Below are 24,274 nucleotides of genomic sequence, written 5' to 3' on the forward strand. Positions count from 1 at the left end.
ACATGGGAACCAGGTGAGACAGGTACGTTCCTACCGTACGCCCCCCCCCCCCCACCAGGTAACCTACATGGCCCCTCCCTTACCCCTTACTGTATCCACAAAACACAACACTACCCATAAACATCTACTTTACAAATCAACAAACGTCCCTGCTGTCTTCCCCGTTCCTCCCATAAACCAAATTCGTCTTCTCTCCCTCCTAACCAATCAAATTTGCCATTTTCAACTCTCATCAAAATTTGCCATCTCCAACTGAACATCAAAATTTGCCATTACCAGTTCATCATCAGTCCCTCCTAAGGAGGGAGAGATGGAATCACCCCAATGTCTCATCCACGTCGTGATGCGTCTCACAAATCCTCACAGCAATTCTCATTTCCTGCAACACCGAACAAAGAAAACACAGGTGTGGAGTCATCATCACCACAGGCAAGTGGCTGCGTATGGTGCGACAGGTTCATCAATCCTAACTGTTTCCTAAATGACTTTAACAACTTTACATTACCCGGGGTCTTTCTCCTGCCAAACCATTGGCCCTCTTACACTATGGGTTCTAAAAACCAATTCCCATTGACCAAACTGTGGTGCTTTTCAATTTGGGGTCTCACTCCCCCGATTCATCTCCCGGTGCCCTCGCACAATTTCTGGGCTGTGGCGTGTACCTCTCCCAGCGGGTCTACCCACCTGCACACCTCCACCACTGCAGTTGCCTCCGAGCTTACCTGCTCCTTACCCTAACCTAACTACCTGGGGAAGGCCCTCTGGCGCTCTCCCCACTCGGTGCCCTCTCTGGCACTGGGCTACCCGGGTCCGTCCTCCGGATCCTCGGGCCCCACTGACACTAACGGCTCCCAGAGCCCACCTGCGGCCTCACCTGGCCGACATCCTCACAGTGGTGGAGTGCCCAACCAACTACACACACTAACAGGCTACACGCCCAGCCATTTCCACAACACTAATGCACCCATCCACAATACCATTCTGCAACCGCACCACAAATGCCAATATCCAACCACAATTTACCTATACCCTCTACCTAACACTTACACTTCCCGCCCCGGGTACTCGTGAAAGGGGTCCACTCTTCCCCCATCCACACCTTCGCACCATGCACACCACTCCGTACCACTTACTCCAACTCTCTCCACACCACCTTTACTTGCACACATGTGCTCTCACACCTGGTGCCACCTGCACCCTTCTCTCCCCAAGCGCATTCGCGCTGAGCCACAACACTCACTACTCATACACTGCTCCACACTGCTCCACACACCTGTCCAGCTCTCACACAGCATCATCTCATCTAACTACTCCCCTCTGAAACTTGCGCTTCCCAGTCGTCCCTTTAAACTATTGCGCTCCCACGTCATTATCATCCACACTAATCTACCTGCGTCCCCACTACAGGTATCAGTCACTAACTAATCTTAACGTCACCTAAGGTCATCTTCTAGGGCCCTATCAATATCCTAACCCACCCGGGCTAGTTTTCACTGCCATACACCCCATAAACTATAGCTCCTTTGCCCCACTATGGGAAGGGTGGCAGGGATGCCACCCTTACCCACCGGGCCCATCGCTCACTACCAATTTTGCACATCAAATTTCAACAAATCAAAAATTTGCCAATCACTACTCATCATCTGCCAATCATTACTGCCAATCCCTTGCCAATCATCAAATTTTGTTTTTTTCTAATTTTGGGGCCAAAACACTATCCTCGTCATTACAGTCTACTTACTAATGCCTCTCGGTGCGCCAATTCACTTCTAAAGCTCGGCTTCGTACAGCCAAGCCATGAATGCGGGTTGTTCTGTGCCAGCGGCTGGATACGTCCCGCATTCGGTGCAGGGAAGGAGGTTTACCCGGGCCGAGGTCCCACGCACCATCTCGGCACGGAGCCATCCCATGGCTCGATCTCGACCTGCCGGAATGCCTCAACAAAAAGTGGTCGCCATGACGACCCTTCCTATCCAGCCGCCCGCTCCGCCTAGTGGAGCATGGACGCGGCCGTTCAAAGCGAGGCCCAGCATGCACCGAGGGCCCGATTCGGCTAAAAGTCGCTCTAACCTCTAACCCGGTTACCTTCGATGCCTCACCTGCATGCTTACACCCCGCAGCCCGTTCCTTGCTCACACATTCAGCCGTTTCCATGCTCCTCGTACCTTTCCTTACACACCTCGGTACACTCATTCCACTCACAGCCTTGGTCACACACCTGACCACCGAGCACCTTGGCACACATTCGTCGCTCGCACACCTCACCAACACACCTCTTCGCGCCCCCTCCTCGGTCACCTCCTCTGTGACAATCACAGGGGTGCCCTCACTCGCACACCCAACCACGTGCCTCACTACCAATTCCAGCGTGCATTCCCACTCACGCTCTACCATTCCAGGTGTGCTTCCTTTCTCACCTGTCACAACCAACTCACGCTCCTTGTCACTCTCACTACTCTCACCTCCATTCTTGACAGCGCACTCACCCTTACTCCCGACAGCGCACTCTTTCCTCAGGCACCTGTCCGTTACACACCTTTCTCGCGCACACTCTTGCGCACACTCTCCCGTCACACCCTCTGTAACACTTACCGCACCGCGCTTCCATGTGCTCCCTCGCACACGCGCTACGACCGACTCACTCTCGCCAGCACCCTCACTCCTTGGCACGCACTTTTTCCTCACACACCCCAGAGTCGGACTTTCTTGCACACCTCCTTTTTCGCACACCAGACCTGTCGCACACTTCACCAATGGCCTCTCACGAACACCCGGGTCTATCTCGACCCCCAAGCTTATTAAATCCCCTGGCGCATCATACGCACGACCATATTGGTCACCACTTACACCGGGTCCTCTTCCTCTTCGCTTCTCCTCCATCACCTGCGAATCCCTCATTCTGTTAATGAGCACATCATCACGATCCAAACACAGACTTTGGACCAATTCTTTTACCTCCTCTTTTATCTCTTTCTTATCCTCTCTCCGTCGCTTCTTAATTTCGCTCACCCCTTCTTCCACTTCTTCTAATTTCTGTTTCACCTCCTTCATCTCCTCGTGCGCCCCTTTAAGTTCTTCCTCTAACTCCACTTTATTTTTTTCTATGTGCTCTCGCACCTCCCACTCTTTAACCTCCATCACCTCTACCACTTTGTCCAACCTCGTTGTCAGTCCCTCACGTACCATCTGACATTCCCTCTTCGTCGCTACCAAGTGATTTTTTAGGTCATTTTGTGTCGCTTTTAACCCTCCTATTACCGCTGTGTTCTTTTGAACCTGCTCCACTAACTCCATCTGTCCCACCGTCAGCTGCTCCACCTCCTGCGTCAGGTCCTCTATGCCCCCTTGCAATTTTACAGTCCCCTTTCTCACCTCCTTCTCCATGCGCTCCTTACAGTGCCTCACCTCCTCGCGCACTCCTCCGACCTCCTCACTCACCCCTCTTCTGATCTCCTCTCCCATTACTTGCATCTCCTGCCCAGATGCCACCCTCATCTGCTCCATTTCCTCCCTGTGAGCATCCAGTTTAGTTTCTACCCCCATTCTGACCCCCTCTATCTGCTGCCCCATTTGTTTAACTTCCCTTTCCGCTTGGTTCCTCATGTCCCTCAATTTGCCTTCCATCCTGTTTTCTAACCCCTCTAACCCCTTTTGCATCCCTTCCATTTGATTCTCTTGAGCGGCCATTCTGTTTTCTACCCCCATTAACCCATTTTTCACCTCTTTTATCCCGTTGTCTAACCCCTCAAAATTATTGTCTAACTTCCCAAATTTCTTGTCTAACTCCTCAAAATTATTGTCTAACTTCCCAAATTTCTTGTCTAATCCCTTAAAATTATTGTCTAACCCCTCACCGGTACCCCTCGCTTCGTCCCTCATTACCCCCATTTGGTTTCCCATTACCCCCAATTGGCCCTCCAATCGCTCACTCTGAGCCCTCATTTCCTCCCTCATTTTCTCGCTATTCTGGGCCATAAGGGCCTTCATTTGTATGAAAAAAAGGTCCAAATTTACCAGCGGCGCTACTGCGGGCGTGGGCGCCGTGGCCATGTGCGAGGCGCTATTTCGCGCGTCTGATACCTCGTGCGCGACGACGCTATTTTGCGAATCTGCTACCCTCACTGCTTCGCTCTCCTCTTGTCCCTCAATTTGGTCCTGGATCGACCCTGCCTCACTCTCTTCTACCGGAACCCAGCCGTCTTGGTCTGCCATAGCGCGACTTTCAAAATTCGGGTTTTTATTTTCGTAAAACAAAATCAAATTTCACCGTTATAATTTCGAGCGCGTGAAACGCGCTCCGGATCGAATCCCACTTCCCGACACCAATGTTACCCTAATGGTACAATTGGTGTTCCAAAATTTGGGCCTAACAAATTTAGTCCCAGGTCCGAATCCAACTCCTCGACACCAAATGTTACAGACGCGGTTGTGGATGTTAGTTTACCGAGCGGTTTGGTATGACCGCGTCTGCACAGTTTACCCGATTATACTCGAACGTTGGCCGAGTCGCGCTATGCTAAATCAATTAAGGAAAGGACACAACAGCTGGGTTAAATGACACGACACCAGGGGTACAGTTCTCAAGACCTCCGGAGGAGGTTATAATATGGGATATGCGGAACGTTTAGATTACAAGGACAAGAGGGACAGCATAGGAAGGTGGGCACTTAATCACGGCCTTATAGTAGCCCCGACAGACCACAGATAAACAGGACAAAACTGACTCACACAGGGATTGATGGCAAGGAAGGGCAGGTCGTCGATGGTCAGCACAAGGTGCACCTTGGCTCAGGGACAGGATCCACACGGTCCGAAAGATGCAGGGAGGTCTCTCAGCGCTCGGAGGTGGAGACTGGTTCTTCTTCAAGCTGGGGGCGCATCTCACGTCACGTCCGGTAAGTGGCTGCGTATATCCAGCGGGGAGTGACACGCCCTCGGCTCGTTAGCTCCGCCCCAGATGGAATCGGCCCGCCGCTTCTTATTGGGTGCGGGGGGGTTACCGGGCTCCGCCCTTGACGAGGAGCTGACAGCCAGCCCCTTCGTGGTAACCCCGTAACCTGGAGGTAACCTGGAGCACATGGGCAATGGCGGCTAACCGAGCCGGAGTGAGGACGCCCACTCCCCGCACCGCGGCCGCGCCGCCCCCGCTGTGGTTGTAGTTGTTGTTGTTGTTGTAGTTCCATGAGATGATGGGAGGATGCGGAGATGAGGTTGTGGGGAGGTATTGGGAGGTCCTAAACTCACTACTGGTGCCATACAATCACATTCTGGTGCAACGAAGAGTCAGAATTAATGGAAACGAGTCCTTAACTGACATAGACTAAGAATAACTAGCAAGATGTCCTATAGTTGTCTACGTGAGATGCGGTGAACCTGGGCACGACATTTAATGGGGGAAAAAGGGGAAGGTCGGTTCTACAGAGTGTTGTTTACAGACAATGGGACTAGGGAATGGGGGATTGGGGATAGTTGGGGAGTATTGGGGAAATAGGGGAATATTTACAAGCGGATATGGATGGAGGCCAAATCCCATATCCGCAACAGCAGTATACATACATACATATACATACATACATACAGTATATACATACAGTATATATACATATATACATATATATATACATATATATATATATATACATACATACATACATACATACATACAGTATATATATACAGTATATACATACAGTACAGTATACAGTATATATATACAGTATACAGTATACAGTATATATATACAGTATATATATATACAGTATACAGTATATACATACATACATACAGTATATATATATATATATATATATATATATATATATATATATATATATACAGTATATATATATATATATATACATACAGTATATATATATATACATACAGTATATATATATATATATATATACATACAGTATATATATATATATATATATACATACAGTATATATATATATATACATACAGTATATATATATATATATATATATATATACATACAGTATATATATATATATATATATATATATATACATACAGTATATATATATATATATATACATACAGTATATATATATATATATATATATATATATACATACAGTATATATATATATATATACAGTATATATATATATATATACATACAGAATATATATATATACATACAGTATATATATATATATATACATACAGTATATATATATATATACATACAGTATATATATATATATACATACAGTATATATATATATATATATATATATATATATATATACAGTATATATATATATATATATATAGCCACACTCCAGGGTAGAAAAGCGGGAGGGCCGACGGGAGTTGTGGGAGATATGTTGAAGGCAGCAGGACGTTGGGGTGTGAAGAGAATGACAGAGATCTGTAATCTGGTGGTGAAAGAAGGCCGCATTCCAGTGGATTGGGAACTGAGTATCCTCGTCCCTCTATACAAGGGGAAAGGTGACCCTCTGGAGTGTGGCTCGTACCGAGCGATAAAGTTATTGGAGCATGGAATGAAGGTATTGGAAAGGGTGTTGGAGAGGAGGATAAGGAAGAAGTGAAGATTGACGAAATGCAGTTTGGATTTATGCCAGGAAGAGGAATGACAGACGCGCTTTTCATTGTGAGGCAGTTGCCAGGAGAAGTACATGGAGAAGAGGAAGAAGTTGTTTCTTGGGTTTGTTGATCTGGAGAAAGCATTCGATCGGGTTCCACGCAAAGTATTGACATGGGCATTGAGGAAGTTAGGAGTGGAGGAATGGTTGATCAGAGTAGTGATGGCAATGTACAAAAGAGCGCGCACAGCTGTAAGGACGAAGGACGGGAACAGTGGTGAGTTTGAGGTGAAGGTGGGAGTGCATCAGGGGTCGGTACTAAGTCCACTACTATTTGTAGCTGTGATGGAGGTGCTGGCTCAGAACGTAAAGGAGGGTTTACCGTGGGAGTTGTTGTATGCAGATGATCTGGTGTTGATTGCGGAAAGTATGGATGGACTGAAGGAAAAGATGAACACGTGGAAGGAATGTATGGAGACAAAAGGTCTGAAGGTGAATATCGGAAAGACGAAGGTGATGGCAAGTGGTAAAGCATGTGGTGAGGTGGAAAGAACTGGGAAGTGGCCCTGTGCTGTGTGTAGGAAGGGTGTCGGAGTGAACTCCATTCAGTGTACAATGTGCGCTGAGTGGGTTCATCAAAAATGTAGTGGTCTGAGAGGGTCATTAACCAGTGTGGCAGCTACATTCAAATGTAAGGTGTGCACAGAGGGAGCTGCAGATGGAGGAAATGTTGAGTTGGATCTTGGAGACGGCGTGAAGCTGGAAGGTGTGAAAACATTTTGCTACCTCGGAGACATGCTGAATGGAGAAGGTGGATCAGACTCGGCAACGGTTGCTCGAGTGAGATGTGCATGGAAGAAGTTTCGGGAATTGAGTGGCGTGCTGATGATGAGGGGAGTGTCGTTGAAGCTGAAGGGAAAGGTGTATGCCGCATGTGTAAGAAGTGTTATGATTTATGGGAGCGAGACATGGGTAATGAACGTAGAGCAGCAACGAAGGTTGGAAAGGGTGGAAATGCGAATGGTTCGACGGATGTGCGGAGTATCGTTGAGAGAGAGGAAGACAAATGATGAATTGCGAAAGATGATGGGAATAGAGCCTGTGATTGATGCTGTGAAGAGGAACAGGTTGAGATGGTTTGGTCATGTGTTGAGGAAGGATGAAAGTGACTGGTTGAGAAGAGTGATGTAAATGAATGTAGAAGGAAGTAGAAGACGGGGAAGACCGAGAAAGACTTGGCTAAAGATGGTGGAAGAAGAAATGCGGGCAAGGGGGTTAACAAGGAGAGATGCAGAAAATAGGGCAAAATGGAGAAGATTGTCATGGGGACCGCAAGGCTAACCCCCACTCTAGCAGGGAAAATGGCCTTTTAAAATGCATGTTGTGTTGTATATATATATATATGTATATATATATATATATGTATGTGTATATATATATATATATATATATATATATATATATATATATATATATATATATATATATATATAGATATATATACAGTATATATTTATTTATATACAGTATATATATATATATATATATATATATATATATATATATATATATATATATATATATATATATATATATATATATATATATAGATATATATATATAGATAGATATATATATAATTCTATTTTATTTTATATATATTTTATTTTAAAGCAAAAACTATGACACTTAGGTGGGAATTTGTTTTGAAAGCCATTAACTAGACGTATTGGCCGATATATATTCCAAGTTTCAGCTAGTTTCAATGTATAGCCTTTGAGACATGAGCGCCACACATTTTTGGCGGACGGATGGACGGCTGGACTGACAGACACCAACGTGAATTCGAGGGTTTTCTTAATAAAACTCAGGAATGAGGAAACAGACGTTGCTGAAATTTGGAACATATTCCCTCGACTTGCAAAACATTTACTTCTGAAATTTGCAGCCGATTTCGTCCAGTAGAAGCCGAGAAACGTATTTTCAGTCCCCGTGTTAAAGTTGCATCGAGAGAAGCGATCCCATATAAAGGGAGGGGCGCTTTGCTCCTCTCTTGATACAAAAAGGAAAACTGTTCAGCCTGGCGGAGTATGCTCTCTATCGAGTGCTGTTGTAGTTCGCTGGTGTTTTTGTCAAGTTATTTTGACTACAAGTCCAATGTGGACGGGCCTTTGTCATTTTGATTGCACGTTTTTCATATCTTGATAAAATTGATGCTGCCAGCTTGCATGTTCTTGGTGAATGTTTTCTTCTGTCATCTAACTTCTCTATGTCGTGGTGTTTTGCAATGTGCGAGATTTCAGGTGGAAGCAATTGTGCGCTTACGCCAGCGAAAAGGGCACATGGAGTTCTTGGTCAAGTGGAAAGGATATACAGACAAGGACAACACGTGGGAGCCAGTGGAAAACTTACAAAATTGTAAGCTTCTGGTACAGGAGTATCTGCAAAAGCCGAGAAACACCAAAAAGCATGCTCGCCTGCAGGTATTTAGTATTGGGCACCGTTATTTTTTGTTTGATGACATTTTGTCCACAAAGTTACATTTTTCAGCAGTGATGATTTTCATGTGCAATTGCACCATGGTGAAGTTTCCTGTTTGTCAGCAGAGGAAACTAGACCAATGTCGATGGCATGCCATCACAAATCCCACGCTTCCCACCTAAAGCAAAGGTGAAAGATGGCGATAAGTTCCACTAGGATTGAACCAATATCAAATTTTGAGTTATTTTTTTTTTCGTTTTGACCTCTGTGACCTAAAGTCCCGAACCCCCAGGGCATGAATCCGGGGGTCAAATCCAAAAAATTGTTGTATATTTCATGCGTCCCCCAATGTTGATTGCATGTATAAAGTTTCATTTTTAAAATGTGCCTGTAATTGCATTTTTCGGTCATTGACCTTTTGACTCCACCTCAGGGGGCTTGGCCAAAAAAGACACTGCCCTTGCACATTTTTGCCATGTGGTGATCATAACCACCAACTTTGAATTTGTGCACAAATTATTATGAGGAAATAGCGTGAAAGATGGACTGTGACTGACTGATAGAGAGACAGACCCGATTACAATATCCCCAGTTTTCTTTTTCAATAGGAGAATTAGGCAAAAAAATGGAAGACGAGTTGAATATGAAGACTCATGCTGACATCTGTGGTATTCACATTTTACCTATGCCAGTATAGATCCTTGCACTTATTGTATACTACCAGGGCTACCCAGCATTTCCTGGTGCTGTTCTAATGCTTTGGGCATTTTGAAGAAACCAAATTTTGTTTTGTTTTTATTTTGAGGGGGGGGGGGGGGGGGGGGTTGGGGATCATATGAAATGACCTTTCACATAGCTGCAAAGACTAAAGCAGTATAGAATGATTTTAAAAAATTTATCCAACTTTTTACCAAAAATTTTTTTAGCTTGAAACACTCCCCAGCACTCACTGATGAACCTCTGAAATTTATACAAAAATCCGTTCAGCCATCTCTGAGAAAAAACGGTGACACACACACACACACACACACACAGGCAGACAGAAGCCTCTCGTAGAGTATATACTAGCAAATACCACCCATCGCTTTGCTGATGGGAATACTAGGAGAGGGGAGATGGAGAAAGGGATGAGAGAGAGAAAGGGGTGAGAGAGAGAGAAAGGGGTAAGAGAGAGAGAAAGGGGTGAGAAGGGAGAGATGAGGGGGATGGGGAGAGAGGTCAGCAGAGATGACAGAGAAGGGAAAGCGGTGTGGGAGTAGGAGGGAGGAGGGGTGAGCAAGGGGGGGAGAGAGAGGAAGAGGGTGGGGAGAGCAAGGAACAGGGGTGGGGGGGGGGGGGGAGAGTGAAGCTTCACCACACATCACTATAAATTCTGGGATTGGGGGTGGGGGCGAGGAGGGCGTGGGAGTGGGTGAGAGGTGTGGGAGGAGAATGTTGCACTTTATTAGGGGGGGGAGAGTGAGGAGGGGACAGAGAGAGAGAGAAAGGGAGAGGGGGCAGAAAAGGTGAAAGGAGGGTGGTAGGTAATGAAATACCTTAGTTGAGATGGAATTGGATAGGTTTAGCATGCCCCATATGCCACGAAGCCATCTCGATGTATCCAAGTCAGGGCCGAATGTCCGTGTAAGCGTTTATGTGTCTCCAAGCGAGGGGTGGAGCTGTACTAATTAAATAGGGCATAATGATAAATTGCCAGTGTGTAAATGCCCCTGTGATTTTTCCCTTTGTTCTTATGACATTCACTCAGCCAGCGTTGACCGGCACAAAATTAAAACAACATAATCGCCGACGTTACCCAGATACTACTACCCCACCCAGCCGAATCTTCTCGATGGGCGTCAAAAATGGCCGTGAGTCCACGCCCCGAAGGACGATTGGTTGGGACGATTTGACGGCGCTCGGTGATTAGAGCATGCGTGACGTCAGAGGGAACTTTCAAGAACGGGGAAAAGAATAGGCAAAGCGACCGCCATTTTGCTCTCTCTCTCTCTCTCTCTCTCTCTCTCTCTCTCTCTCTCTCTCTCTCTCTGTCCTGGGGCAGGCGGTCACAGTTTGGCTCGTGATTGCTCTCTCTGTTCCGGCGTTCATGGCAGGCGGTCACAGTTTGGCTCTTGATTGCTCTCTCTGTCCAGGGTTTGTGGCAGGCGGTTATAGTTTGGCTCGCGATTGGTCTCTCTGTCCTGGGTTCCTGGCAGGCGGTCACAGTTTGGCTCATGATTGCTCTCTCCGTTCCGTCGTTCGTGACAGGCGGTCACAGTTGTTCTCTGTCCATCCTTGGGACTTCGGTGGAGGCGGCTGCGCTTTGAGCGATACGTGCTCGTGAGGCGCGTGGTAGAAGCCCGGTGGATCGTGGCAATCAGAGGAGGAGGGGTTTCGGCTGCCTCGCGCGGGCGGCTGGCTGCGGCGCGACTTCGCACCATCGGGCGTTTTCCCACGCAAGGCCTCGGGGACCCATTCGACGACCGCCAGGGTTCGAGGGCCGTTTGAGGAGACCAGAGCTGAGTACCGACCAACGCACCGCACCACATTTTATTTTATTTATTTCTCCCTGTGTCTGTATATGAGTCTGAATGGAGGATCCCTCATTTAGGAATTTTAGTTTACCATGCATTCATTTCTTTGTTGCCAGCATTATTTTCATTAAACCTTTATTTGTTGCATTTCCAATCTCTTGTCCTGTACCTTTATTTGTACGTGGTTTTGGAAAATTAGGCAAAATCCGTCCGTTAAATTAAGACGACGAGACCTCCGTTTCCCTCGCGCACCATATAAAGGGACCGCCATATTTTCGGCTCATACGCCTCGGAGTTAAAGCTCGGTCGGCCATCCGTCACCCAGGGGTCTTAACGCCGGGGACGTGATAACTGTGATGTGACAATATGTTATGTTATGAAAATGATATGATGCCTGGAGACTTAACCTGAGCCAAATTTCAAAATTTAAACTGTGGAAATTTAAACTAAAAAAAAAAAAAAAAAGGTCTTAATTTGTTCTCCGGGCGGATGGCACAGATAAAGTACACCAAACACAAAAACAGCAACCACAAAGATTTACCTTTAAATAGAGTTCTTTAAATTTAAATTCAATTAGGAAATTAGCGAAATTCAATTCACCACAGAGAGCACACAAAATGTCAGCCTCTGCTTTGCCAGCAAGAGCTCAAAATGGTGGAGCTCCAAACACGAGGCTTGATTTGACGTTGGAAGGTTTTTTTTATTGGTATATTTTTATCGGTATATTCATATATATAGGTAACTATTTAATGTAAAGAAAGCAGATCAAACAAAAAGCTGAAACGATGTGATCTTGTGTAAAAACAAGCAAACCGTTAAAAAAAAGAGTGCTGTCTACTATATCACCGTGGCTTGCAAAAGCAGCTTGTAGAGCGCACTTGCGTTAATTATCTTCAAAAAAAAAGTGGTGTTTAAATTTACCCAAACACCCAGTTTTCACTCATGCACTCCTTTGGATTTTCTCTAGTATGCATGTAAAGTTTTGGGACTCTAGGTTTCATGGTTTTGGAGTTATGGAGGAAACACACTGACTGACACACACACACACACACACACACACACACACACACACACACACACACACACACACACACACTGGCATTTATTATTATGTATATCATATTTGATAGTGATATGCAAACGTAGAATAGATTGCAGTACATTTTACTTCTTATGTCCACCTTTGTTGGTCTCACCCCAAAGGGGATGCGAGACTATTGCACCCCTGTCTGTCTGTCTGTCTGTCTGTGTGTTGTCCACATCCATATATGTATTTCGCTTTAAAATGTTTTTCTTTGCAACCGCTTGTCTGATCAATGCAAAAACTTTAAACATAGAAGGGACTCCCCATGGAGAATAGTTGCATTGCTAACTCTGATGTCATAGGTCACATGGTATGGCAGCCATATTGCATTAAAGGAATAAAATTGGACACCATTTTCTCCAAAACTACTCGACAATAAAAATTGAAACTTGGCATATGTCATCAATTCCCAATGGGGTATATCAGGTGATAATGATGATGTCATCGGTGCAGTGGTATTCCAGCCATAATTGGTTGAATTGAAGTCTTTATCAGAAAAATCCGAAACTTCATAATATATATGATCGATGACCCGATGTGAAAGAATAATTACATTTATGACGTACATATTCCATGCCAAAAAACTATGTGACATAATAGGGTGCATGGATGATATGGTTATATGGGCCATCATAGCAGTGGGCCATAATAGTAGCGTGTTCAGTTAATGATGGTGTTTCTGTTCAGAATGAATACATGAGGCAAGACTTTGTACTCATATGATTGCCGTTCTAATTCCCTTTTGTGTCCACTCCAGTAGTCATGCTTTGTGATCTATAATAATAATAAAAGAGAGTGCATGTGTGTGCCCTTTAATACATTTAGCATGACTTTGTACTCATATGACTTTGTTGCTCAACTTTGAGTGCTATTCTTTGATGTTTGTTTGTTTGCACCTTTTTGTGTAATCTGCTTTCAATTAGGATGCTATTTCATTTAATTAGGGGTTTGGAGCGATGTTATCTTCTATATAAAAGTGAATGAGATGTTTGTTTGTCATTTTATTTTTAAACTTTTAAACAGTCATTTTCTCACAACCCATAACTTATAAATACACAAACCACCCTAACACCTGTCACGGGGAAGGGGTGGGAGTCCTGAAGAAAGGGGGTAGGGTGGGAGGAGGCAGGGAAGGGGTGGGAGTTGGTGGGAGAAGGGAGGGAAAGGAGTGGGGTGGGAGTCCAGAGGGGGTGGGGGAAGGGAGGGTAAGAGGTGTGGATGGGAGTCTGGAGGGAGGGGAAGGGGTAGTTGGGAGTCGGGAGTAGGTGGGAGTTAGGAATGGGTGGGGTGGGAGTCCATGGGAGGAGAGAGGGGTGAGTGGGAGAAGGCATGGTTAGCAGTGGGATGAGGGAGGGGAAGGAGTCGGAGGGGTGACCTGGCATTGCCGTGCAATGGCAGGTAACTTTGCTAGTAATGAATTAAGGGCTGTGCACCTGGTGTTTATGAAATTCCCCAATATAATGTGTCTGAGGCCCTGAAATAAAGTTTGCTGAACCTTTTGGGCAGGACCTGAAATAGACACACCTCACACAGGGGTTTAAACATCCTCGCCCATATAATAAAAATGACTTATTGTGGCTGAAGAAGGTGCATAGACGTAGGATGGACAAACTGAGAGATGAGGTAAATGTGAGGATGAGCTTGACAGAGATTGTTAAAGGGCTGGCTGAGGTGGGTTGGGAACCTTGTGCGGATGGAGGAAGAGAATTGCAAAGAAAGCTGACGGGTTGAAGGAGCAAAGTAGTAGGAAAAGCTCGGGTAGACCTGTACTGAGTTGGGAAGATTGTGAGGAGGAATGTAAGTAAGATGTGGAGAGAGTTGGCTGGGATAGATGGCAGCGGATGAGTATTGCACAAAAGGTGGGGCAACAGCAGTGTGGTACCATTAGGCCTCACCCCATATAAAGGGAAATGAGGGAGAAGAATAAGGAGAAGAATGGTGGCTGACAACGCACCAACATGTTCAAGTACATGGAAGTCCTTAGAGACCCCGGACCATTCTGATTCCATCCATTTTTTCCCCACTTTTTGCACATACAAGTTGATGGTCTGTGAATCACTTGGATGCAGTAGTACAATCCTGATGGAGTGTTTGCTATCAGGGATCTTTGATTATGATCCTCTTTCTTCTCCCTCCGCTTCCCCATTCATTAGGGGGTTTGTGGCCAGAGAGCATGTATGATTGGCACAAATCTTTATCATGAACAGGCTAGCCAGTTCTGAAGTTCCACTGGAGCTGGGAAGGAAAGAAATATGTTCAGGGTGCTCGTGATGATTCGCCTACTCTTCATTGAAAGGCACTGTGCATGTTCAATCCCACTAATAAATTAATCAATGCCAGCAAATAGGTCCTCGTGCTTAACTTTCATTCAAGCAACGGCGCGCTTTGATTCCCTGCCGAAGTGCCAATCTGACAGTTAATAGTCGAGTCAGGAATTAAACCCAGACTACTTGTCGAAGCACACTTACCCTTGCGCTATGTGACATCCTGTCACAGGCTTTTTAATAACATTGCTTCATGCAATTGGATTGCATCCCGTCTTTCTTGCAAAATATGTAAATGACTCCTAATGCTATGATTGCCCCCACTTCCAACTCGCAGATTTTCATTTAATATATTGCTTTGATTACTCCATTATCCTTTTATAATAAACTTGTGTGGTGTTCCCATGTAAGCTTATAACTGAAGATGTGCTGGCATCCCATTTTCTAATTCCATATCTGTTGATTTTCCCATGTAAAAGCACACTTCTTCTTCTCCTCCTCTTCCCTTTATAAGGGGTGAGGTCCAATGGCAGCAAGCTTCTGGCCTGCCTTGACCAATATACTCCTCCACTTCCCTCTGTTCTCAGCCAACTCTCTCCACTCTCCAACTACCCCACCTTATTAATATCCCTCTTCACACAATTCTCCCATCTCAACCACGATCTACCTCTTTTCCTCCTACCTTGTTGCCTTAACTTATCCGCTCTCTTTTCCATTCTCTCTTCCCCCATCCACACTAAGTGTCCAGCTCACCTCAGCCAAGATTTCACAAATCTCCCCATCAAGCTCATCTGCACACCAATCTCCTCTCTCAGTTCATCCATTCTCCTTCTATCCACCCTCTTCACTTCTGCAATCCTCCTGACCCAGTTGGTCTCGTAAACCCGCAGCCTCTGTTGTTGTCCCTCTGGCAGTGCCACTGTCTCCAAACACTGATATCTAGTAATGTCTTTTTTTGTCTGTCTTGCTTGTATTCTACCCAACTTTGTCAAAAGGAAGCAGGTGACATACCTGAGAAAAATGAGTTAAAGGGGAATCCAACGCTTAAAACACCTCGATGCGAATCTATTCCTTGATAACCTATCAAATAGATATGATGTCTTTTTCCAATTTGCGATTTATAAAGTGGGTAATTTTGTGATTACAAGTCGAATTCTTCACGATCATCTGTGATGTCACACCATGAAGCTGAGTGCCACTTCCGCATTGTTTATGGGTTTCATCAAGGAACGGTTTAACTCAAACAATGAATAGTGATCGAATTTCTACAAATATGCCGGGTTGATGCATCCTTGGTAGTTGTGGTAATACAAACCGAGTCGGTTTCATGCTCCACCAATGCCAAAAGATCCGAGGGTTGCCAGAAATTGGACAAGGATTGTCCAAAATACCCGATTGTGGAATACCTAAAAATGTTCGCTTTTGTGTTGGGAACATTTTACAGAGCTTATGAAACAACAGAGATGGTTACATCTTGTGATTACACTGGACAACAAAGATTTTGCTACTGGGGTAGAAACATAATATGTTCTAGACTAAATCGAGTATGCTGATTCTGAAGTCAGAATTTTCTCAACACGTCAGGATATTGAGTTATACATATGGTCCAATTACAGAAGCTTGCCCTGGTGGGTGATTTTGAGTGATCATAAATTATTATTTTTTTGTATTTTTTGTTTCAATTATAGCAATCCAACTATGGTAGAATATTATTTGTCATTATAAGAGCTTTAGAATGCACTTTAAATTATTTAAAATGGATGAAAACTGACCAACCTATGAATTTTTAAGTAAGATTTTCCACGCTGCATTACAATTTTGCGTGCCGCTTCCGTGCTGAGAGGAGTTAATAACTTGATACTAAAATGTTTAAATGCAATGTATATATTTATGCCTTCGCCGAAAAAGTCGCCTGAGGCATTATGTTTTTGGGTTGTCCGTCCGTCCGTCCGGGCTAAACCTCGTTTTTCTCAGCAACCATATATCCGATTGAGACGAAACTTTCAGGGGGGGGGGGGGGGGGGGAATTACACCCATGCAGAATGTTTTTATGATAATTGTGATGTCATAGGTCATGTGGTATGGCAGCTATCTTGGATTAAAAGCAAATAATTGAAAAAGTATTTCTCGGAAACCGCTGAATGGAAAAATTTTAAACTTGGCACATTGTCAAGTACTCCCAATGGGGAACAAAATCATGATAATGATGACATCATAGATGAAGTGGTATATCAGCCAAAATTGTTTTAATCAAATTCCTTATTCTAAAAATCTTAAATTGCATGCACATGATATATGACCCATTTGTATTGAAATATTAAATTTATGACATCATAGGTCACATGGTTTGGCAGTCATATTGGATTGAAGGAAAATATTAAATAATTATATCTCTGAAACCAATCACCCTATCGATGCCAAATTTTACAAATATTATCAAACAGCACTATGGCATATAGTTCAAAAATGATGTCACAGGTCACGTGGTTTGGCAGTCATATTGGATTAAAAAACGAACATTATCCGATCAACACAAAACTTCACAAACGTGATCCCCTACCCATACATATGCAGAGTGATGACATCTACCCGTTGTGGGACTATGCGGAGGCATATTGGCGACACAGTCACATTGTTCTAGTTTAAGGATGTATCAAGTTTGGAATTCATATCATGCTAATAGTATCTATATATTTTCAGGTTATAACCTAATATATTTTTCTGTATATTTTCAGGTTAGGCATATGTTACTACAGGCATCATGAATAGGCGAGGCTGTGTGAATCACCCTGATAACCTTTGTTATATCATTGGGAAATGCACTCCACGCAGCCAGTGCAAGAACCTTACCAAAAGGGTGAAAGCTGCTTACAAGTATTATTTTGAATGTAAAGTTGGAGACCAACACAAGAGCTAGGCACCTCATGTTTGCTGCACCGTGTGTAACTCGGGGCTTACGCAGTGGTCGAGTGGCAAAAGGAAGGGAATGCCTTTTGCTGTGCCAATGATATGGCGTGAGCCAACGAATCATCATGCTGACTCTAGTTTTGTATGACAAATATTCTTGGTTTCTCGACGAAAAACAAGTCAAAAATTGTATATCCAGATTGTAAGTCTGCTCTGAAGCTGGTCCACCATGACTTGGATTCTCCTGTGCCAGTTCTACCAGAAGCTGCTGCAGATGAAAGCGATTACACTTCTAACGATGCTATTGGTAATATGGATGAACTGTACGAACCTGAGTCTGAAGAAAAGAAGCCACACTTGCTAAATCAGGAAGAATTAAACGATCTGGTGAGAGACCTGTCATTGTCAAAGGAGAAGGCTGAATTGTTTGGCTCCAGACTACAGCAATGGCATCTCCTTGAGGAAGGAACCAAAAAAACACGTCTGAACAGTGCCTACATTGACTATATTGCAAGGAAGTATAAACTTGAAGTGTTGTTTCTGAATCACTCGCAATGGGGCAGATTTCCCTATCAAGTTTACACCCTTCCTAAGATTACCATGTTTTAATGTTTCATTAACTTCTTTTTCTGCAACTTGCTTATGTTCTTGGTTTGTATACTACACATTACACACGGAGATCAATCATTGTTATCAAATATGACGTGAAAGTAATCACCAAGCACTGATATTAGATGTACAATGTGGCGATCTGCAATAATAAAGTATCTAATATAGATTGCTGGGTATCATTAATTTTATATATACATATTTTGAAAACCTGACGTGTTGGCTAAATTCTGACTACAGATTTGAAAATTAGCTCTTCCACGAGCCTCGATTCAGTATACAAAAAAAAAACAAAAAAAACAAAAACAAACAACATCAGTGGCCCAGATTTAGCCAAGAACACCTGCATTTCCCTTAGTAGCAGACAAAAAGTTTTTTTTTGTTGTACAGTGTTATCCGCCCCAATTGAGAGAGGATGCCACCCTCATGATTAAGCGGAAGAAACAACCATTGCCCGGAACTAAGATAATCTCTGCCGAGCTACCAGCACATGTACCCAGGCGATTTGAGTGGTCGCTGGCAGACCTACACAGGTGTTCCATTCACCAAACTCATCGCTGGATGTGTTGGCTAACATTGCCGCCATCTTGACCTACACATCTGAAGAGCTCAAAAACCCTAGCTATCAATAATACCCACCATCAACACCCACCAATACCCACACACCTTCCCCCCTCCATAATCCCCCATCAACTGTGTGCCTGGGCGGTGTATGTATTGAGTGTGTTATGCGTCGTGTCCGTGCCGTATTTATTCTGGAGTAATACAACTGATCAATTGATTTTTAAAAATCCCTGATAAACCATCAATGGAATGGACAAATATACCTACCAATATGTTGTGATCGTTTCGCCGGCGTTTTCATCGACACTATGAACATCACATCTTCATCTTCACGAACGCCATCTTCGTCTGATTCGCGCGCACAAGGTTAGAAACGATTCGGATCTACAATACCTCCTAAAGTGTTTCTATCACTAATTTCGTCTTAAATAGTGTCTTCAAAATCCCATTCATCCGTTTCAACATACTGAGAAACTTCAGAGTTGCTTATGATGGAGGAATCAGTGTCAGAATCTGACCTGGACATGCACTGTTCTCTACTAAAACTGCCATTTGGAACAAGGTGAGACTGGAGCGCATGGTGTGACGTCACTGGAAAATCGAAAATACGACACGAGTTCTATTTTCAACGCCTTAATTGGCCAAAAAAAAACCCTTCAAATTAGACCATGATTAATGATTTTCAATGATTTTCAGAAAAGTTTTTGTGTGTGTGGTGGCATAGTGATGGTAGGGGGGGGGGGGGAATGGAGGGGGTGACCGCACCAGGTGCGAAGTGGATGGCGGCGCCAAATGACACCCTCAAAAAAACGTTTTAATGCTCCATTTGTTTGTATTGTATATAAATTATAATACAACGAACTCGCGAGATCACGAGAAGCAACTTGTAGAACCACGTTTTCCAGTTTAAACTCAGTGCTACGTGTCAATGTGTCATGTCGATGTTTACAAACTCCTTTCCATCCGTATTCACTTTTTTTCCTAATTCCTATTTCTATCACCTCGCACAGTAAATAAATCCGTGGTATGGTGTTGCTGCGTATATCTCTTATCTTGTATAATGAGGTTTAATATGTGCACTCTGTAACATGGAAATCGCCCATTGGCCCAAGGGATGGAGGGGTGTAACTGTTGGACGTTTGTTATGTAATTACGTCGATCACATCTAGATATCTCACGGTGTATGTCCCAATCAGCGAGGCCAGGATCACGTGTCAAGTGAGTTCTTTAACTTCCTTGCCTTCCTCTGCTGCTTTGTTTCATCAGCTCTAGTCTCTAGGTCATAGAAATACCACACCATGCTGCATGCATGTTTGATGTAGTTTTTGTTAACGGCCTTGTAGCTCTACTGCTTACTTTGTTAACTGCCTGCTCTACTGCTTCAGCATAAGCTTACCTTTCACCAAGCCCAGGTCTGCTTGGACCAGGGCGGTGATTCTACGTTCGTTTTATTATTGCCAAATGGTACGAATATATGTTTATATTATTATATGTTTCGTACCAAATGGTATGAAACAAATACAATTCAGTGAGGCACTAATAATTATTATTGTTAATATTATTGATATTAATATATGCTTTGTTGCAATGTTATCATTGTTTTTGTTAGTACCCTCACCTGAGGAGAGGGTCCATTGATCTGTTTGTTTGTCTGTCTGTTCATTTGTCCGCACAGAATAAATATGATTTTCTCTGCAACCGTTGGTCCGATTGACAGGAAATTTTCACCATAGGTGCAACCCCACCTGTATAATTTTTTCATGATAACTATGACGTCATAGGTCACGTGGTTTGGCCGCCATCTTTGAAAAACCGAAAACATTTGCACCTCTATATTTCCGAAAGTGCTGCATAGAAAAAATTGAGACATGGCTCATTGTAAAGAACTCTCCATGTGGAATAACTTCTGTTAATGATGATGTCATAGGTGCCTCCATTATGACGTCATAATTCGACAAGTATAAAATTTCATCCGATCAAGATGAAATTTCTTGAGCATAATCTAGGGATAAATTGGTGGAGAAAAAAAAATGACGACGTCATCGGTCACGTGGTTCGGCCACCATATTTGTTTTAACACAAAAGCCTTAAAAACCACTGAAAACACGTCCTGGCGGCGAGGGTCTGCAATCTCTGATTGCTCTTTCTTGTTTATTTTGTAATAGGAATACCATGCCATGGAAGGACCTATTAAACTCCTCTATACACCTTTACATGGCACGTGTTCAGAAACATAGGAATTCTTCCGGATTCTTTGTCGTTAATAAGCCGAATCATGTCAGGAGATCATAACTAAATCTATCTAGTTTTGAACAGCTTACAGGGCTCTGCTGCTGAGTCCGCTGGGGAAGCTTAGAGATCTTTCATATGGCCCCCTCAATAGGAATTTCTGACTATGTCCGTGCCTGTAGTGGGCCATATTTTTGACCTTTACCCCGAGCGCCACAAACCATCACTACGCCAGTGTGTGTGTGTGTGTGTGTGTTGTGTAAACGTGGAAACGGAAACATGCTTGATTTGCCATAGCCATTATCATAATTAATTTATTTATCTTCAGGGGTTTTCAAATCAGTCCATGAATTAGTCCACGTGTGAAAGATAGAAGAAACCAGACACACATGTAGAAACTTAGGAATAAATAAACAAGAAGACATCATGCAGAGAACGATACTTGCAAAATCCACTCTTCCCCCACCCCTCCTCCCTCCCCCATAAAATTCACTTTTACCCCTCCTCTCCCCACCTAAAAAAGGATGCCATTGATCAATCAAATTGCCCATTTCATTAGGATTAAAATTGACGATCTTGATAAAAGCTCGGGTTGAAATCAAAGGTTGAAAAGTGACGATTTTTCAGATTAAAATTGATGATTTTAGAAGTTTGCCCGAGAGTTGACTTTTGACCTTTTGACCTCAAAAATAGTTGGTTTCCCAATTCAGTGAGGCACTCTGCAAATGCTGTTAAATTTTCAAGTCAATCGGATAAAAATTGATGATTTATATAATGAAAGTTGATGATTTTGGAAGTTTGACCTTGAGTTGACCTTTGATCTTTTGCCATTAAAACGATTGGTTTCTCTATTCAGTGACTCAATGTGCAAATGCTGTTAAATTTTCAAGTCAATCGGATGAAAGTTGATGATTTTGGAGGTTTGACCTTGAGTTGACCTTTGATCTTTTGCCATTAAAACGATTGGTTTCTCTATTCAGTGACTCAATGTGCAAATGCTGTTAAATTTTCAAGTCAATCGGATGAAAGTTGATGATTTTGGAGGTTTGACCTTGAGTTGACCTTTGATCTTTTGACCTTAAAATAATTAGTTTCTCTATTCAATGACTTGATGTGCAAATGCAGTTAAATTTTCAAGTTAATCAGATTAAAATTGATGGTTTTTCAGGTGAAAATTGATGATTTTGGAAGTTTGACCTTGAGTTCACCTTTAACCTTTTGACCTCAAAAATAGTTGGTTTCCCAATTCAGCGAGGCACCCTGCAAATGCTGTTAAATTTTCAAGTCAATCGGATGAAAATTTATGATTTTTCAGATGAAAGTTGATTTTTGAAGTTTGACCTTGAGATGGCCTTTGATCTTTTGACCTTAAAATAATTGGTTTCTCTATTCAGTGACTCAATGTGCAAATGCTGTTAAATTTTCAAGTCAATCGGATGAAAGTTGATGATTTTGGAAGTTTGACCTTGAGTTGACCTTTGGTCTTTTGACCTTAAAATAATTGGTTTCTCTATTCAGTGACTCAATGTGCAAATGCTGTTAAATTTTCAAGTCAATCGGATGAAAATTGACGGTTTTTCAGATGAAAATTGATGGTTTTGACACAATTTGACCGGGGACACAATTTTGGAAGTTTGATCTGCAGATGATCTTTGACCTCAAAATCAAGAGGCTTCTTCATTGTGACGACCTCCACAACTTGGTGAAGTTTCATGACGTTCGGTTTAGAACAGAATAACAAATCGGTTTGGACAAACAGACAGAATAACAAACGCAACTGACCAATACACTTGAATTTTGAATCCTTAGACTAATCGCCCACTAACACTGAATCGGGCGAGACGATTAAAGGCTGGCAGTTCATTCCTGAATGAAACAGCATGTTGGAGGAGGTGGCAAAGTTCACCGATACAGCATGGCATATCTCTCTCCATTCTCCATCTCACATGAGGTCAAAGGTCATATTTAATGAGCCACACCAGGCTGAGCTCTCCAACTCGCACCCTCTTCCCCGCCCTCGGACTCTTCCTTTTTCCACACGTGGTGTGTGGAATGGAGGACGTACTGGGCGTACTCCGTGAGTCGCGAGCTGGTCGCGTCCAAGTCTGGGACACCCGGAGCGCATCCTCCTCCCCCGGCCAGAGTCAGGGGAATCAGGTCGGCCCATTCACCCAGCTGAGCCACACCAGGCAACGTTATCCTATCACAGACACTTAATACAGGTAGTTCAAAAGTCTTACTTGTGTGAGTAAGAGTTGTTTTTGTAAAAAAAACTTTGTAAAAACTTTGTAAAGTAAAAAAAACTTTGTAAAAGTCTTACAAAAGTCTTACTTACTTCAAAAGACTTGTCAAAAGTCTTACTTGTGTTAAGCCCTTAGAACTAACTAATGACTCCCCCACCACCTCCTCTGTAGCGTCTTTGGACATCATTTGATGGACTTGAGTGTACCGGGCGAGATTCAAACCCAGGCTGTACAGGTTGTAGTCAGGTGTGCGTACCTCAAGGCCATCCTGCCAACAAATACAAAGGTCAAAGGTCAAATGACAGAATCGCGCAAGATTGTGAATGAAATGCTGTTTTGTCGATATTTAATTATAACGTCTGTTTATTTAAGCATCACAAGGCAGATAATTAATTTAGAATCATTTATTAACCCAATTAGGCGACTCGCTTCCACTGGAGGAGCAATTGCACGGGACGTGTCTCGCGAGACTGTGTATTGGGACCTGAAGGTAGTTTGGATCATTGTTCTCATGAGACGTATCTCACAGCTACCGAGATTGTGAATGGGATGAAAAGAGAAGTTGGGAAAGAAGGTTATGAGCAGGTATGAGACTAGGAGTAGGTGAGGTTTGTGATGGCATAATGATAAGGTGGATATGGGAGGGGAAAGAGTTAAATATTCCACCATGTTAATGAAGTAATGAAGAAATAATATGTAATGATGTAAGAATGTCCTCTGGTTTTGAAGAGTGGGAAGAAAGGGGAGGAGAGGATAGAGTTGGGGGGGGGGGGAGGCAAGGGTGCAAAGAGAGGGGACTCGTTGT

General features: G+C 43.4%; 1 protein-coding gene across 2 annotated transcripts in view; it reads left to right on the forward strand.

The window, feature by feature from the left end:
* The window catches only part of LOC137434132 (uncharacterized), a 65,407-nt gene that overhangs the window by 17,036 nt on the left and 24,097 nt on the right, over positions 1-24,274 (forward strand). For both annotated transcript variants that reach the window (XM_068126834.2, XM_068126835.2), the window contains exon 2: positions 8,879-9,058. In XM_068126834.2, the coding sequence (XP_067982935.2) occupies positions 8,879-9,058 (180 nt within the window). The remainder of the gene's footprint in view (positions 1-8,878; positions 9,059-24,274) is intronic.

This window comes from Myxine glutinosa, chromosome 10 (assembly GCF_964187855.1).
Source record: "Myxine glutinosa chromosome 10, kmMyxGlut1.1, whole genome shotgun sequence".
Classification (NCBI taxonomy): Eukaryota; Metazoa; Chordata; class Myxini; order Myxiniformes; family Myxinidae; genus Myxine; species Myxine glutinosa.